The sequence below is a fragment of the Zonotrichia albicollis genome, chromosome 8, assembly GCF_047830755.1.
Source record: "Zonotrichia albicollis isolate bZonAlb1 chromosome 8, bZonAlb1.hap1, whole genome shotgun sequence".
NCBI classification, from domain to species: domain Eukaryota; kingdom Metazoa; phylum Chordata; class Aves; order Passeriformes; family Passerellidae; genus Zonotrichia; species Zonotrichia albicollis.
Window position 1 is genome coordinate 24486854 of NC_133826.1, and position 15404 is coordinate 24502257.

At 44.2% G+C, this 15404-nt stretch overlaps 1 protein-coding gene across 5 annotated transcripts in view; it reads left to right on the top strand.

Annotated features, from left to right (window-relative positions):
* HMCN1 (hemicentin 1) overlaps window positions 1-15404 on the top strand; it is a 161768-nt gene that overhangs the window by 17111 nt on the left and 129253 nt on the right. For all 5 annotated transcript variants that reach the window (XR_012581424.1, XM_005487032.4, XM_074546292.1 and 2 more), the window contains exon 2: window positions 14135-14205. Coding sequence is in view for 4 of the 5 variants with exons in the window: in XM_005487032.4 (XP_005487089.2) it covers window positions 14135-14205 (71 nt within the window). In the remaining variant the exon portion in view is untranslated. The remainder of the gene's footprint in view (window positions 1-14134; window positions 14206-15404) is intronic.

Genomic DNA, 15404 nt, shown 5'->3' on the forward strand with positions numbered 1-15404 from the left:
AGACTGGATGACTATCCATGTCTGTACCTGAATAACTCCTGAATTCCATGAAATGACAAGTCTTCACTGTGACCATTCCAGTGGGCAGTTGGTACAAAAAAAATGGTGCTTTGAGCCTACCCAAGAAGCAGTTGTTTAAAGAATTAGTGATGCCCTTGCAATCTTTGTTCCTTGGCCTTCAAGGTCAGGAAAATTGCCTTAACTCCCAATGTATGCAGGAATTCCATGTTGGTTTGTGAATGTCTCTAAGACACTGGAGATAGTTTGCAGCTGGAGCGCTGAGCAGCACAGCAGGCAAAGACAGGACCAGTCTCTAAGGGAAGGATTGAAGACAGGCTGGGAGAGCTGTGGGAGTTCACCTAGAGAAGAGAGGTTTCTGGGGAGACCTGAGAGCCCCTTCCAGTGCCTAAAGGGGGTTCCATGAGAGCTGGAGAGAGGCTTAGGACAAGGGCTGGAGGGGGAATGGCTTCCCAAGGCCAGAAGGCAGGGTTAGATGAGATACTGGGAAGAAATTATTCCATGTGAAGGTGGGGAGGTCCTGGCACAGGGTGCCCAGAGAAGCTGGAGCTGCCCCTGGATACTTGGAAGTGTCCAAGGCCAGGTCGGAGAGGCTTGGAATAACCTAGTGGAAGGTGTTCCTGCATATGGCAGGGGGTGAAATGAGATGAACTTCAAGGTCCCTTCCAAATCCAAGCCATTCCATGATTCCATGCCCTTCACTGTTGGCATCCTCAGTGACTATACTTGCTGCAGCAGCTCAGGAATTGGCACTCACCCTTTACTCGTGTTGACTCATGAGGGGAGTCAACTTCTCTCAACCACTTCAAATATCCCGTGTGAGCTGTCAGACTGTATTTGAAAGGACCTGCCAGTTCAGAGAGTGGGTTTTCTTCTAGACACAATGCAGACCCTGAGAAAATATGCTTTAGATTGACCTACACAAACAGTGCAAGTCAGGTGGTAACATTGATTTTTGGAGCTTGATGGCTTTATGGTCACAGATCCAAATTCCCCAGAGAAGATTTCTTTGTGCTCTTTGTTGTATAAACAGGCTGAACTAGTTTAGTGAAAACAATCATCATGGTAAATGCTTCTGTTTTTAAACTGTAATCATTCTTTTAGAGTAAGTTTGGTAATTATTTAGCAATTGATTATTTCATTGCCCTGCGAGAGTTCCATGTTTTTCCAGTAGTCAGCTGAGTACATTCCAGTCTGTTTGGGCTAGGCCAGATGGAGAGTAAAACTGGGAAATACAAGGTTCAAGATGAATGAGTTAGTTTAAATTAATTTCCATTGAAACATAAATAGTGGCATTATTTCAAACAAATTTTACAAGATGAGTGAACAGAAAACGAGGTTTTGCCTAATGTATTCCTGTTTAGCTGATTAGGGCAAAAAAGTTAATGTTCTCATCCTCCTCTCTGTTCACATCTGCTTTTTGAGTTTGGAGCATGCTTGCATTTTTACACCAGGAAAACTCAGTGGAATTTTACAACCCACAGTTAATATTTAATTTTTCCCTCTCTTCCACAGCTTCCTAGAAACTACTGAGCACTGAAACCTGCATCAAGAGCAGAAATATTCTGATGCCTTTTTTTTTCTTCTTCCAAAGCCCTGAAACAGCTTTCTTCTAGTGAGGTGTCCCAGCGCTCCCGTGGGCTGTGCTGTGTCTGTGGGTCAGTGCAGGGGCACTGGGCCCATGTGGGGAGGTGATAGAGATCTGCACAGCGGGGATTCTGCTGCTGGGCAGACAAGGCTGGGCAAAGCTGCCCGGATTAGCAGCTCCCCAGTTAAGCTCTCATGGATCCTGCTGTAATGAGCTGCCCACAGTTCTTGCTTGTGTAGAGGAGCTGGCAAAAGGCAGCATGGTTGTAAGGGAGCTTGTTATAAACAACTCAGACCCTGAGTGGGGATGAGTTATAAAAAGTTTTATTGAGAACTAATAAAAATACACAAAGCAAAAGGGACAGTGCTGGGAGCGTGGCTCGATGCCAGGGGGTCATTCACAAAATGGCGGCTATGCCTTTTATGCAACTGGGAAATTGCATCAGCAACATGAATATTTATAAGTGGTCATACATATTTTAATATTTTTCTTCTATGTGCTTGGCCCCTCCCAAAGTCTGCCAGTCTCCATCATCCATTGGTGGAGTCCTCACAGCTTGATTGGAGGTGAGGTGCCATGCCAAGTTCCAACACGGACAAGTGTCCCCCATCCTTAGCTGTCCCATGCAAGGGGCATAGCCTGGCCTTGGATGCTTCCAGGAATGGAGCAGCCACGGCCTCTCAGGGCAAGTCCTTCAGCTTGCTGGGGCAGCTCATCTGCTTTGAAAACTTCTCATAGCCTTGAGGGCTTGGGTAGACTCTGAAGGATGATGAAGAAGGGATGTGATGAGCTTTTAGAGTTCTGTGTCCTGCATGGATCCAGGTCACACTGAGACAGTGACATGCTTTGAGTTCTTGGCTGAACTGCTGGTGATGAACCCTCAGAGCTGCTGTTTCAGAGCTGGAGAAGCAAGCTGAAATTCTTCCTGAAGAAGTGCATGGCTCTTCTTGGGCTTCTTTCTGGTCTTTGCTCAGTTGACATTTATAACTATATTGTTATATAAGACAGGAGGAAATAGCTTTAAGTTGCTCTGGGGGAGCTTTAAATTGATATTAAGAAAATTTCTTCCCTCAAAGGGTTGACAAGCATTGGAACAGGTTGGCTGGGGAAATGTCACCATCCCTTGGAGGGATTTAAAAGCTGTGGATGTGTCACTTGTGGATGTGGTTGGTGGTGGCCTTGGCAGTGCTGGGTCAATGGTTTGACTCGATGATCTTAGAGAATCACACTCGATTCTGTGATTCTCTATTATAAGGTGCTTTGCTTTCTGACTGAGATGTCAATTTTATATGACAAATGACTGTGGGCAGAAATGATGCTTAGGCATGGATTGGGGGATTGTTTACATACCACACAGTTTACATAAGTCAGTGAATGTGCAGATTGCCTTTCCAAAGTGACAACTAAAGATGTGTGTCTTGCAGCCAGATCCTCAGCAGCACTGAGTGTGAGACTTCTGTGCAACGGGATTCATTTACCAAATAGTCATTCTCAGGGTTTGTGTGACTACTGTGGGGAGAACTTCTGGTTTTCTGTTCTCCTGGCAGATTAGAAGCATGAAATGAGTGCAGTGCTGCAGAGGGGGGAGAAGAATCTCTGTGCCTCTGTGTAGATGGCTCCCAGCAGCCCAGCTCCAGGGCTGCAGCCTGTCCCAGGGAGCAGGGCTGCCAGGGAGCCCTGTGTGTGCTGCTGGGCCAGACTCAGAGCTGGGAAGAACCAGAGGCAAGGCATTCTGACTGCTGTGGCCCACGGACAGCGAGGAGACACGTGAGACCACGATCACCACTGAGCTATTCTGGCAGTGTGGAGGCTCTGCTCAGCCTGGCACGACTCCTTTCCCCTTCCCCTTCCCCTGGGTTGTGGTGAGCGTTCCAGTTTCTCAGCCTTGGTTCTCTAGACTTCCGCAAGAAGTTTATCCCTTACTTGAATGGTTTCTGCTTAAAAATGTTTTTCTTGGTGCCATTTAGAAAATGACACAATTACAAATGATACAGGCAAAAGTGAAGGGATGGGAGAGAGCCGCTTCCAGCTGACTCTCCAGTTACCAAAGTAAACAGTGCTGTAATGAAGCTTTTGAGAGCTCATCTGGCCATGAAAAACTTGCTATATCTTTCTTTTTAAATCGGCATTTCAATCCAAACCACATATTTTTAAAAATAGAATGAAAATGTTTCAGTATCCTCTTTTTCCTGGGTTGGCTCTGTCAGATAAGTTATTTTGCAGTCTTATTTTCTGCTTCTTTTTCCCACTGCTTTCTTGTACAATAGAGTCCTGCAAAAGCCCAGGTTAGAAGGCACTTTGAAAAAACCATCTGATCCAACTTCCCAAACAGAGCCTCACCAGGAGTAAGAAATGTGTCTGATAGGTAGAAATAGAAAATTAATTGTTTAGAGTCGTCACTGTTTAAGTTAGTAATAGCTTTTTAAAAAGAACAAAATGTCCATGTTAACCTGGAACACCAGTAACAGCCCTTCTTTGAACGTCCTTAAATGAGTGTTTTAATTTCAACAAATTGATGCTTCTTTATTCACAGCAGTATTTGAGGCAACACTGGACCCTTGTTAGAGCCCTAGAGATAATATTCCCAATTGGATATTGTCAGAGTGAATAATTGGTGTACATGGACAGTGTTATCTGCTTTAACATTCCATGTTCTGTCAGCTGCACATGGATTAGTTCTGTGAAGTGGAGACTTAGCTGGAATGATACAGAGATTTGAATTTACAGTTGTAATGCCTGAAAGGACAGGGTTGGGGTTTCTAATGGTTTTACACTGGTAATCCTTTAGCTATTCACTTTATAGTGGAATACTTGGGCAGCAGCTAGGGTCTGTTCTGACTGAAATCAATAAAAACTCTGTCAGTTACTTGGAAAGAAGACAGATGCATTTCTAGTAGTAAAAAGGAAAAAAAGAATATTTTAGGTATAGAGTAACCTCATGCAGAATATCTGAATTTTGTACTGAATGTGACACTTCCTCCTCCCAGCAGTTGGCGTCAGATTACGTGATTTTTGTTATGTTTGGAAATCTGCATTCTCTAAGGATGGCAGCTGGATATATCCTAAAGCCTTTTTTTAGTATCTAAATGATGACGTTCATGCACGTACATGAATATGTGTGCAGGCAGACACGGGTCATCTCCTAGAACCTTGGTTTTATTCTCCTAGAATTTTGAAAATTGAACTTTTTTCTTTATTCCTTGTGTTCTATTGAGAAACTGGTAGCTTGGTATGAAAACTGAGGGGCTCTGTTTAGTAGTGCTTGAATTATTCAGGTGGGTAGGTCTGTGTTTAGTGTCTATCTTTTCCCTTTGTTTAGGACTAATTGTGTAATTATGTGGTTTGCTGATACTTTGCTGAGCAAAGTTTAATTAGTGTTTCAAGGATTGTGTCTGGCATCTAAAGGAATTCTAGCTCAGTCTTTACTTTTTTTGTGTTACTTTTAGGGACAAAAGCCTAGAACTTACCACACGGTGTTTGAGCTTCATATCCAATGGTGGTGTTTTTGACTCAGGCCATGTAACTCCCTCCAGCCAGAGAAACCTCCAGAGACCCATTTAAACCTAACAGACTATAGTGCATCCATGATCAGATGGAGAGCCACCACGGGGATCAGGGGGATGGAGCCCCTCTGCTATGGGGAAAGACTGAGAGCATTGGGATTGGTCAGCCTGGAGATGAGAAGCTCTGTGGTGACCTCACTGTGGCCTTCCAGTGCCTGAGGGGGGCCTGCAGGAAACATGGAGAGAGACTTTTCACAAGGGGTGGAGGGACAGGACAAGGGGGAATGGCTTCCCACTGCCAGAGGGTAGCATTGATTCAGTGTTGGGAAGGAATTGTTCCCTGTGAGGGTGAGGAGGCCTTGGCACAGGGTGCCCAGAGAAACTGTAGCTACCCCACCCCTGGAAGTGTCCAAGGCCAGGTTGGGCAGGACTTGGAGCAACCTGGGATAGTGGAATGTCCCTGCCCAAGGAATGGAACTAGATGAGCTTTAAGATCCCTTCCTACCTAAGCCTATGGTTCTATGATGATTTAAAATAAAATGGACTTTTACAATGTGAAAGCAACCCCAAACATAAGCTTGTTAAAGAGCAGGATAGGGTTAATATGGAAACATACACTGGGAGGTCCTTGTGTTCCCATGGTCTTCTGGCACTTTTAAGGACTCATGGATTAGTGCCATGGTCTCCATAAAGCTTGTTAGGAGAATGGCTTAGTGAAGAAAACACTGACTGCTGCTTTATTAATAACTGGGGGGTAATTACCCCTGTTAAGTACCATTCCTGCCTTGGGACTTTGCTTTGTGCTACATGATGGGGATGTAGAATGTTTCCCCTCATCCCAGACTGAGCAGGACTGGGTTGTCCTGCTCCCAGGATGCTCAGGTTGCTGATGGTGACTTTATTTGCTTGCAGGGTCTGCTTTTGTGTAGCTGTGGGTTCTGAATGCATTAGTAATTCCCTATCCTTTGGGAAAGCAATGCAGCTGCACTTTCAGCAGAAAAGAGCCAGTTGCTTTTCAGTTTGCTGATGTCTCGAGATCAAAAAGCTGACTTGGCTTCAGTAAGGTAGCTCTCTCCAAGGATCTTCCAAATCTCTTTGAAGGAAGTAATCTGGGAATATAATCTTCCAAGCAGAAGAAGCTTTTAATTAGCTATTGTAATTGCATTAATCTATCCTGCAAATAAAAGAAGCAGTCACTTCTTTTGCCAGTCGGCCACTGGACCCCTCTTACGGTGAGGTACATTTGGGGACATGATGGGAGCCTGAGTTCCATGAAGAAGGAGAAGGAGCTTTATGGATGAGGCTGTGCTACCTTGCAGTGCCAGGAGGCTCCCGATGGTGGAGCTCGGATATTCCTGGCTGACAGTGGTGTGGACAGCAGCTCAAAATCAATCATGCCAGATGTCACAGTAAATAAGTTCATTTTGTAATGCAATATTAAGTATAAATTGTAAATTAAAAGTTGTGTTTTAAATCCTCCTTGATTTGACCTCAGCACGGTAAGGTAACTAATCACAAAGCAGCACTGTGAAATGGGTAGTTGCATTTGTTCCTGCCCGATTCCTCAGTGCACATTCTTTATCCAGTGCCATTACAAGTGTAGAAGGAGCAGTGCCAAAATACACAGACCCAAAGATGAGACAGAAATAGACCTGGACTGAACTGGAGTTCAGTCTGGAGAAAAAATTTAAAGAGCATTATGAACTGAGTTTCACTCTGCTCAGCCTGTTGTTAACAAGGGGAAATAAACACAAACAGAAAGTGAGCTGATGACCTTCTCAGATGTTCAGTGGGAGTTGGGAGCACGGGCCAGCCCTGGGATCTAGCATTGCTCCCAGGCTGGACAGTAAGGAAGCTGTGTCTGCAGTCCTTATCAGCTGTTTGTCCTTTACTGTAGGCTGAGTAAAGCAAATTGCTCAAAGCTTTTTCCCCTTGCGTCTGCTCGTGCCTTTTGTTGTTGGAAAAGCAAAGCAGCCCCATGGATGCCTGCAGTAGTGGCAGTGCTGGACAGGCAAGCACAAACCCCAAAGCTCTGGGCACACAGGAGATGCAGGAGAGCACAGGCTGCAGTCCTGGACATGCTCAGTGCTGGGGTGGAGTTCAAGCTCAAGGCTTGCATGTCAGGGACCACCTAGTTGTAAGAGCTTCCCATAATCTCCGTGGCTCACTCAGCCCTTGGCCTCTCTCAGGGCCTGTCAGCCGAGCTGCCAGCCGTGGCTGGGCTGGGAGCTGGGCAGCCATCCATGGAGGGCTGGCCAGAGGCAGCAGAGCCAGCTCAGACACAGCACTGTGGCCCCGCTGGGAACGGACCTCCAGGCTGTGCTGAAGGCTGTGGCAGGGAGGAGGAAGGTGGGGCTGCTCCAGATTTCAGCATTCAGTATGTTTGCTTGTCCCCAGAAAGGAAAAAACCTTGCTTTGTGTCCTTTTGTTTTGGGACATTTATTAGCCACTAAAGTCGTTACTTTAAATCTGAACCATATGGACTCAAGTTTTCTGGTCTCTTTGCCCATAGTTGTGCACCAGCAATAGACAAAAACTTCTGGCTTCTCAGTGGAGCTAGAGGAGATGCTCAGATGGATTGCTTCCTCAGAACAATAATCAACCTGTGTTTCTACTGCATTGAAGCTATCTTTTTTGTCATTTCCAGCCCAAGGGAGTAGTTTATTTAATTAAGATTGCTTGGTTAATGTGATGTGCCACTCATGCAAAGGGTTTGAGAAGTTCCAAGACTGTTTAGTGCATCACCTATTTAAGAAAGCGTTTGTAGCAAATCTGGATTTATTTTAACCATCTCTGGGTAGAGGAGGTTACTCTCCACACCCTGTGGTTTGTGACTGTAGTTCTGAGAAGGTGGAGTTAACAGTGTGCTGGGCAAATCTGTCCCTGATTTTTATTGTTTCTTACTGCATGTGGCTAATAACTTTTAGGCAACTACACTTGAGGCTCATAAGCTAAACTTAGTGCTTGTTGCAATAGACAAAAGATGAGAATAATAGATTTTACCCACTGTGGGTCTCCAAGTGAGCTTTCTTTTCCAAGAAATGAAGCATGTATAATACTTTTTTTTTTGTCATTGTTATTTTTATTTAAAAAAAAAAGTCATGAGCTCATAACTATTAAAACAATGGGAAATAACATCACAAACGTGGCACTTGCTAAGGCACATTGCTAGTAAAGCTTGTGTTAGATCTTTGGTCACTGAGTTTCAGCCAGGCTCTGGCCACTGTCCTGAGGTGGGAGTTTGATGCATGAGGATGGTGGCCCTTGCCATCCATGGGGATGGAGCTTCATCAGTTTCACTGGTGCTGGGTTGGACTGCCTAGCAGGCCTCTGCAGTTTCCAGGATAATCTATCTGGTTTGTCTGTGAACAGCCAACTCATGAAAAACTGGGTGAAAAACTCTGAGCAGTCTGACTCCTTCCTGTCTGCTCTTACACTTAGTAGTCATAAGTCATGAGGCTGAAAACTGATTTAAGAAATAAAAAAGTGAGTGTGTTAAGGCAATGTGAGCTTCCTGGGCTGGTTTGGCTCATTTCTCTCTGGTTAAGAATCTGGTAAAAGTTGCTTGCTGTACTGGCTCTTCAAAAATTCATTATAGCCAGGTTAGAATCTGAAAGCAGCTGAGTCATGAGGAAATATCATTTAGGAGGAAACTTTAAATACCCTGTTACAGGTTCTAGTGCTGAGCATCTTGGCTTACTCGGTGCTCACTGAATCCATTGGGATGGTCATTCCCATGGCATGTGTGTTAGCCATGGGGGGCTCATGGCTGTAGGCAGCATCTCCAGTGCTGCCTTGTGCTGCTGGAAAAATTCATCAAGGTTTCTATCCACACAGCTCCCATCATCTGAATGGCAGTTGGGGGTGTCCTTCAATTCAGAGCATGAAGCACAAGGCTTTAAGTTAGGTCTGTTTTACTCCATGGTGGAGTCTACAACAGAAATTTGCAATCAGTTCAAATGGAGCAGCATTTTTTGATGCATTAAAACATAATGCTATGAAACAGCTTCTGATCCTGTGTGCATGTACTTGTCAGCTGTGTGAGGAACAAAACTGCTCATTACTATATGAGATATCAGTTACAAATGGTTTTCTTCTATGTGGTTTAACCTGTGTGATGCCTCTCTCCTTAAGGGGAAGGAGAGCCCTGTGAAGCACTTCCAGTGGCAGCTCATGAGGGATCTGTAGAGGGAAGAGCCTGCAGGACCCAATTTGCTGTTGGAAAATTGCAGGTTTCTGCTTCTCTGCCCTCAGGATGGACAGCTGGCTAGAGCCTGGCTGGAGTAGCTCTACCATTGTTCTTATTCTCTGAATTGTTGGCAGTGGCTGCTCCTAAAGGTCTGCAGAGGCATTGTAAGCAGAGCTTTGCAATGGATTGGATACAGTTCTCTTCTTTCTCTGAAAAGAACATTAAATCAGATAAACCTCTGTGCTCAGCACCCTCAGGAAATGGCTCTTAAGGAATAATTGCACACCAGCTTCTTTTGGCAGGAATCTTGGTTTAGGCATTTCAGCAGTCTAATCTGATTACTCCTAATCCTTGAGCATTGCTTCATTTGTGTTAAAAATTATTTGATAGACATGTACTCATACGCACACATATATCAGTGTGAAGGTAAGGATTTGTATATATGGGTATGTGAAACCCATATTCGTCCTCTGATCTCAAAAACTTGTCAGAATTGCCCAGTGCTAGACTTGTGAGTCCAGTTCAAAAATAAAAAAGAATGTGGAAGATAATTGTCACACAGGTTTTTTCTGTGTAAACTGTGTTATGAAGAGATAACTGAATACAATAACTATAGAGATAACTAAATATACTATTAGTTTTTATTAGTATATAATTTAGTTATATAATGTAACAGTGTAATTATTTTGGTATTATTATATATAATATAATATTAATATTGTTATAGGACTATCAGGGATTTGTTGCTACTCTGAGGTAGGCTTTGGGGTTTTGGTTTTTTCTATTTTACCTTTCCATTTGTAGTATCATTGCTTTGAAATTTTTATTTCTTTGGAAGTATTCAAAGGTGTGGAGGCTTTTTGGGGGGATATCTTTGCTTTATTTATTTAGTTAGTTTTAATTCTGGATATGGCTTTGCATCAGGAAAACATCCTTGCTGTGAATTAGAAGAAGGAATTCTGTGGGTGAGAGCACTCCACAAGGTTTAGCATCTCTGCCAAAATTCCTTCAGCTACCATGTATCGCTTAGAGCTTTCTTATTCCTTCTGGAATAAACAAATCCAGTGTTCTGAGTTGATGAGAGGTAGGCAAAAGACTTCCATATTCCTTTGCTAGATCTCCTAAAGCACCCAGCTGTCCAAAGCAGACATTTGGTGCAGATGTGTTCTGTGGTCAGGACTAGGGGAGTGCCAATTTTGCAATCACCGTCAGTGCTAATTATGTGTGATTGTGTGTCATGGGGAAATTCGTGGTTTTCCCAACATGCTTGCTGCTCAGCTTGCACATAAACATGTGGCCATTTGAGGTGTGGCAGAAAGCCATGGAAAAACAGCAGGGCCTTTTGGAATGGCCAGTTTCTCAGGTTGCTGCAGGCTTTTCTCCTTATTTACCAGTGAGATGGTTTTTACAAGACTTTCCCCAGAAAGGAAGCATCAAAATCCTTGATTTTTGTGTTACTCAGTCATGTGTTGTCATGGTTTTATTGCTTAGGTACAAGCTTAGATGCCACAGTGGCTGCATTCACTGTTGTGATTTCAGTTTTGGAAGTCCAGGCTTTGCTCAGGGATGTGCAGCCATTCCTTGAAAACATTTCCTTTTGGCTGGCACCAGTCTGTGTGTGTGCAGATCTTACTGTTGATTCCCAAGTCTGGAAGAGCTGACATTTACACTGTACTTGTTTTACTGTACTTGGGAGGCCAGAGGATTGGGTTGGTGCCTCAAAAAGACTTGCTGCTATTCTGGGGCTGTGTCAGCTTTTTTACCTTTGCACAGCTCCCTCTGGGTGACAGTGAAAGTTTTGGAGTAGTGAGCAATGGAGAGACCCCCACAACAAACCAGTCCCAATTATTCCTATATCAGACCCTAAAATTTGATTCAGATTGCAGCATGAGAATGGAAAACCATACCTCCCCATCACTAGAAATGTCCAAGGCCATGTTGGACAGAGCTTGGAGCAACCTGGGCTAGTGGAAGGTGTCCCTGCCTGTGGCAGAGGGTGGGGCTGGATGGGCTTTAAGGTCCCTTCCAACCCAAACCATTCTGTGATTCTGTATTCTGTTAGAGTATTCCATGTGTCAAGCTTCACCTAAAGAGCTAATGAAATTAAAAAGTTTATTATTTTCTTCTGCTTGGTGTGTTTACAAACAGGGTGTAGTTTCTGAGTGAATATTCTGTTTAAACTATGCTTGTTATGTACATTTAAATCACTTCTCATAATGCTCTTTCTTTTTTATATTCTGACACTTTGAAGGCCTATGTTCACCTGTGTTGGTGAAATAGCCTTATTTGGGCTGTACTTGGAGGTCACCAGATGAGGATGAAAGAAACTGAAGCTGGTGAAGGCTATTAAAGCTCTTCTGGCAGGCAGGTGGCATAAGCTGGTGGCACAGCAGTATGTGAAGGACAGCTGCTGTGTTTTTTGGGACAAGCTGGTGAGTGTTGAGGTGGTGAGGAGGAGCACCATCACCATTCAGACATGGCCTTGGCTGTGGAATCAGCTGAGGACATCTGCCTTGCACGGCTCCTGTGGGGCTCTCTGCTCTGTCCTGCCCACAGCACTCGATGCTGACTGAGCCTGCCTGGCTCCTGTGGCCTGGGTGCCATTTCCCAGCTGAGCTCTTGGCAGAGGGCAGCTGGAGCCCTGATCCTGCAGGAAGCTGGCCAGGCTCTGCTTGGCACTGGAGCTGCTGGAGCCAGCACGTGCTGCCTGTGGGGGAGTAAGGCCAAGTTCTCAGCCCAACTGATCTGATGGGCTGTTTTAGCTTAGCTGAAGGACTCCTGCCTTTCAGATCTTTATTTTATAGGGTAAGAAAGCCTTTCCAAAGGATTTACTGCTCTAGACTGAAACACTGAATCCCTCAAGGATGGGAATAATGAAGCTAGTGGGGTTACTGTATGGATAAACTCCAGTCAGTGATGTGCTTTAGATAAGTGCTTGGCAAGGGGGAGACTGGAAGCAAAACAATTTGGAGGTAGCTTTATTGCAGGTGTTTGCTCTAAAGGATTCCCAAAGGAGAATAGTGCCAGGGGGAGCAGGAGCACAGCAGGATGAGGTATGTGAAGGAACAGAGTCCTTATAATGGCTCTTTTAATGGTAGTGAAGCATTTTAGTACATTGAATTCACAGATAAATGACTCACAGCCATACAAAAAATCCCCAAGGACAGTTTAATATTCTAGGAAAGGTTTTGTGTGATCTCGTGGGTGACTTTGAAAGAAATTAAACCAGAAGATATCCATAAATAGAGCTTGCCCAGCAAATACTGGTGTGATTAGAGTAGAACTTAGTGATGGCAGTTGTTGTAACTCCAGTGAAATAAAACTTTGGATTGTTTAAAAAAGAAAAATGTCTGTATTATATGGAAGATAAGTGCATATTAACTTTTATAGAGCTTGGAAAGTGTTGTGAGGTCTGCTGAGGCAGCACTTCCCTGTAAGCTGCAGCTGTATTAAATTGGCACCGTTGCAGTTTCATGCTTGGCTTTTACCCTGACAGCAGAATTGTGCCCCATTTGCTCTGTCGGGACTCAGCTGATCTCTTTGAGTGCTTTGGAGCACTCAGCTGGCAGAAATCTCTCCATTTGTGTGTGTGTGTTTATTTATTGATTTTTGGCATAGCACCCTGACTGCGCTCGCTGAGCTGGGCGAGTGCCCATGGCCCGGGCAGCAGTGCCTGCCCGGGCCAGGCAGAGAATGAGGGCACTGGTGCCAAGGCAGATTGAGGTGAACAGGCAGGAAATCACGGCATAGGAGCCAGCTGGCTGGAATCACATTGGTACCAGTCAGGAAGGCAGCTGTGTGAGGGGCAGAGGGACAGCTCCATGGCGTTGGGAAATGCTCACATGTGTGCTGCTGTTACACACACCAGGCAACTTCACTTGGATGTGCTGCCCTTCCTCAGTAGCCAGACATGGCAAATGCCATGAATGAAGTTGTTTCTGCTTTAGTTCTTTCTGATAGCTTCTGCTAGATGTGCTGGATTTCGGATAGGGCTCACACTGCGATTTTTCCAGAGGTAGATTTTTTTTTTCAGGGAGGAGATGCAGCACATGTGGTTTTTTTCTATATTTTTTTTTTTTTTAGGGGTGTAAAATTGCAAAGCCAAGTGTGTGTTCTGTCCAAAGAGATCTCTTCGTGTTTACCTACAGTCACATAGTTGTGGAATGGTTTGGGTTGGAAGGAACCTTAAATTCATCTCGTTTCACCCTCTGCCATGGGCAGGGATACTTTCCACTATCCCAGGTTACTCCATGCCCCATCCAGCCTGGTCTTGGATGCTTCCAGGGATCCAGGGGCAGCCACAGCTTCTCTGAGCACTCTGTGGCAGGGCCTCCCCTCCCTCACAGGGAAGAGCTGCTTCCCCAGTATCTGATATCTTCTAAGTTTGAAGCCATTTCCCCTTGTCCTGTCCCCCCAGGCCCTCTTTGTCAAAAGTCCCTCTCCAGCTCTCCTTGAGCACCTTTAGGCACTGGAAGGCTGCTATAACCTTTTCCCAAAGCCTCGTTTTTTTCCAGTCTGAAGAGGCTCTTTCTAGAAAAATACATTATTTCTTGGTCCAGCAACATTTGTTCTGGGAATTTTTGTTCCCTTTTTGTTACTAAGAAGAATTAAATGTTTGATCAAAATCAAAGGTGAAAGGCTTTATGTGCCTGTGAATGTTTAAGGCACATAGAGGTTGGTGATACTGGAAGATTGAAGTTACCAGATTTGAAATCACAGGTTTCAGTACTGGGGATATCATTCTCTACTATTTTGAATGCTTTTAATTTCAAGTTTTTGTACTACCTTATGTCTTTGGATAATTCTGTTTTTTTTTTTTTTTGTATTTCATTCTAGAAATTGGTCCAGTGACAATAACCACAGATCCCAAGAAATTTCAATTTGAACTTAGGGAACTTTATGTTCAGGTGAGTAACTTGTTTCCTATGTGGCTCTAGCAAAGACTGTTTCCTCATGCCATCTTTCCTCTTGTGCTGTTATTCCTGCTGCAGGAATTCATGAAGATGTAGATCACTTTTCTCTGTCATTTTGCCTGCACAAACTGTCAGCGTCCTGCTCATCCTAATTTCGGGTTATGATTCATTCCTTTGTCTTAGTTTACATCATTGTGTGGAGACTTGGTTCAATAACACAAGAAGGAATAGTTAGATAATGCTAACATTTAGTTGGCATTTCCATTAGGCCTGCCACTTGTCCACAGAGACATTTATGGATTATTTGCTTTTACTGTATTATGGATACTACATTCCATGAACACCATTCAAGCAAGAGGACTGTCAGACCCATCAGGTTTTCCATAGGTGCTGTCTTCCCTGCTGTGCATTACTTGTCCCTTAATGATTCAAAGGCTTCTGAGAATCACAGAATATCCTGAGTGGGAAGGGACTCACAGGACCAACCCCTGTTCCTGCCCAGATACCCCAACAATCCCACCCTGTGCATCCCTGAGAGTGTTGCCCAGATGCTCCTGGAGCTCTGGCAGCCTCAGGGCCATGCCCATTCCTGAGGAGCCTGGGCAGTGCCCACCACTCTTTGGGGGAGGAGCCTTTTCCTGAGATCCAACCTGACTCTTCCCTTCCACTGCTCCAGCTGTTCCTTCAGCTGATAGAAAAAAAGGAGGAAGTACTGGAGTGGAGTTATCCTTACTGACAGAACATATGCTCCTATTGTCCTGTCTTTAACCAAGGAAAATGCTTCTGACCTGTGGTGAACCTTGCTGGAGTCAGTAGTGCCAGACAGGCTCTCCCTCAGAAACTGGCACATGATATAATCCCTGTAAGAGCAGATTGCTTGAAGATTACTTTAAAAGTTGGCAGGAGGTTTGAAATCCAGAGAAAACAATAGCTATTGCAGTTTTCTCCTTCATGGGGAAATGTAAGGTTTAAAACACCACCCAGTTGTCATGTTTTGTTTCCTGTCCAGTAGTTGTACTGGACAGTAATTGCAGCTGTTTCTAAAAGGTGGATGTATTAGGTAAAGCTTTGGGGAATTTCAAACTCTTAATTTCTAATCAAATTGTTTAAAAGTTTCTGTCTACTTAATTTAAAATTTCATTCTTTAATGCTGGTTGATCACATATTTCATAATTACTTTCAAAATATGCGCA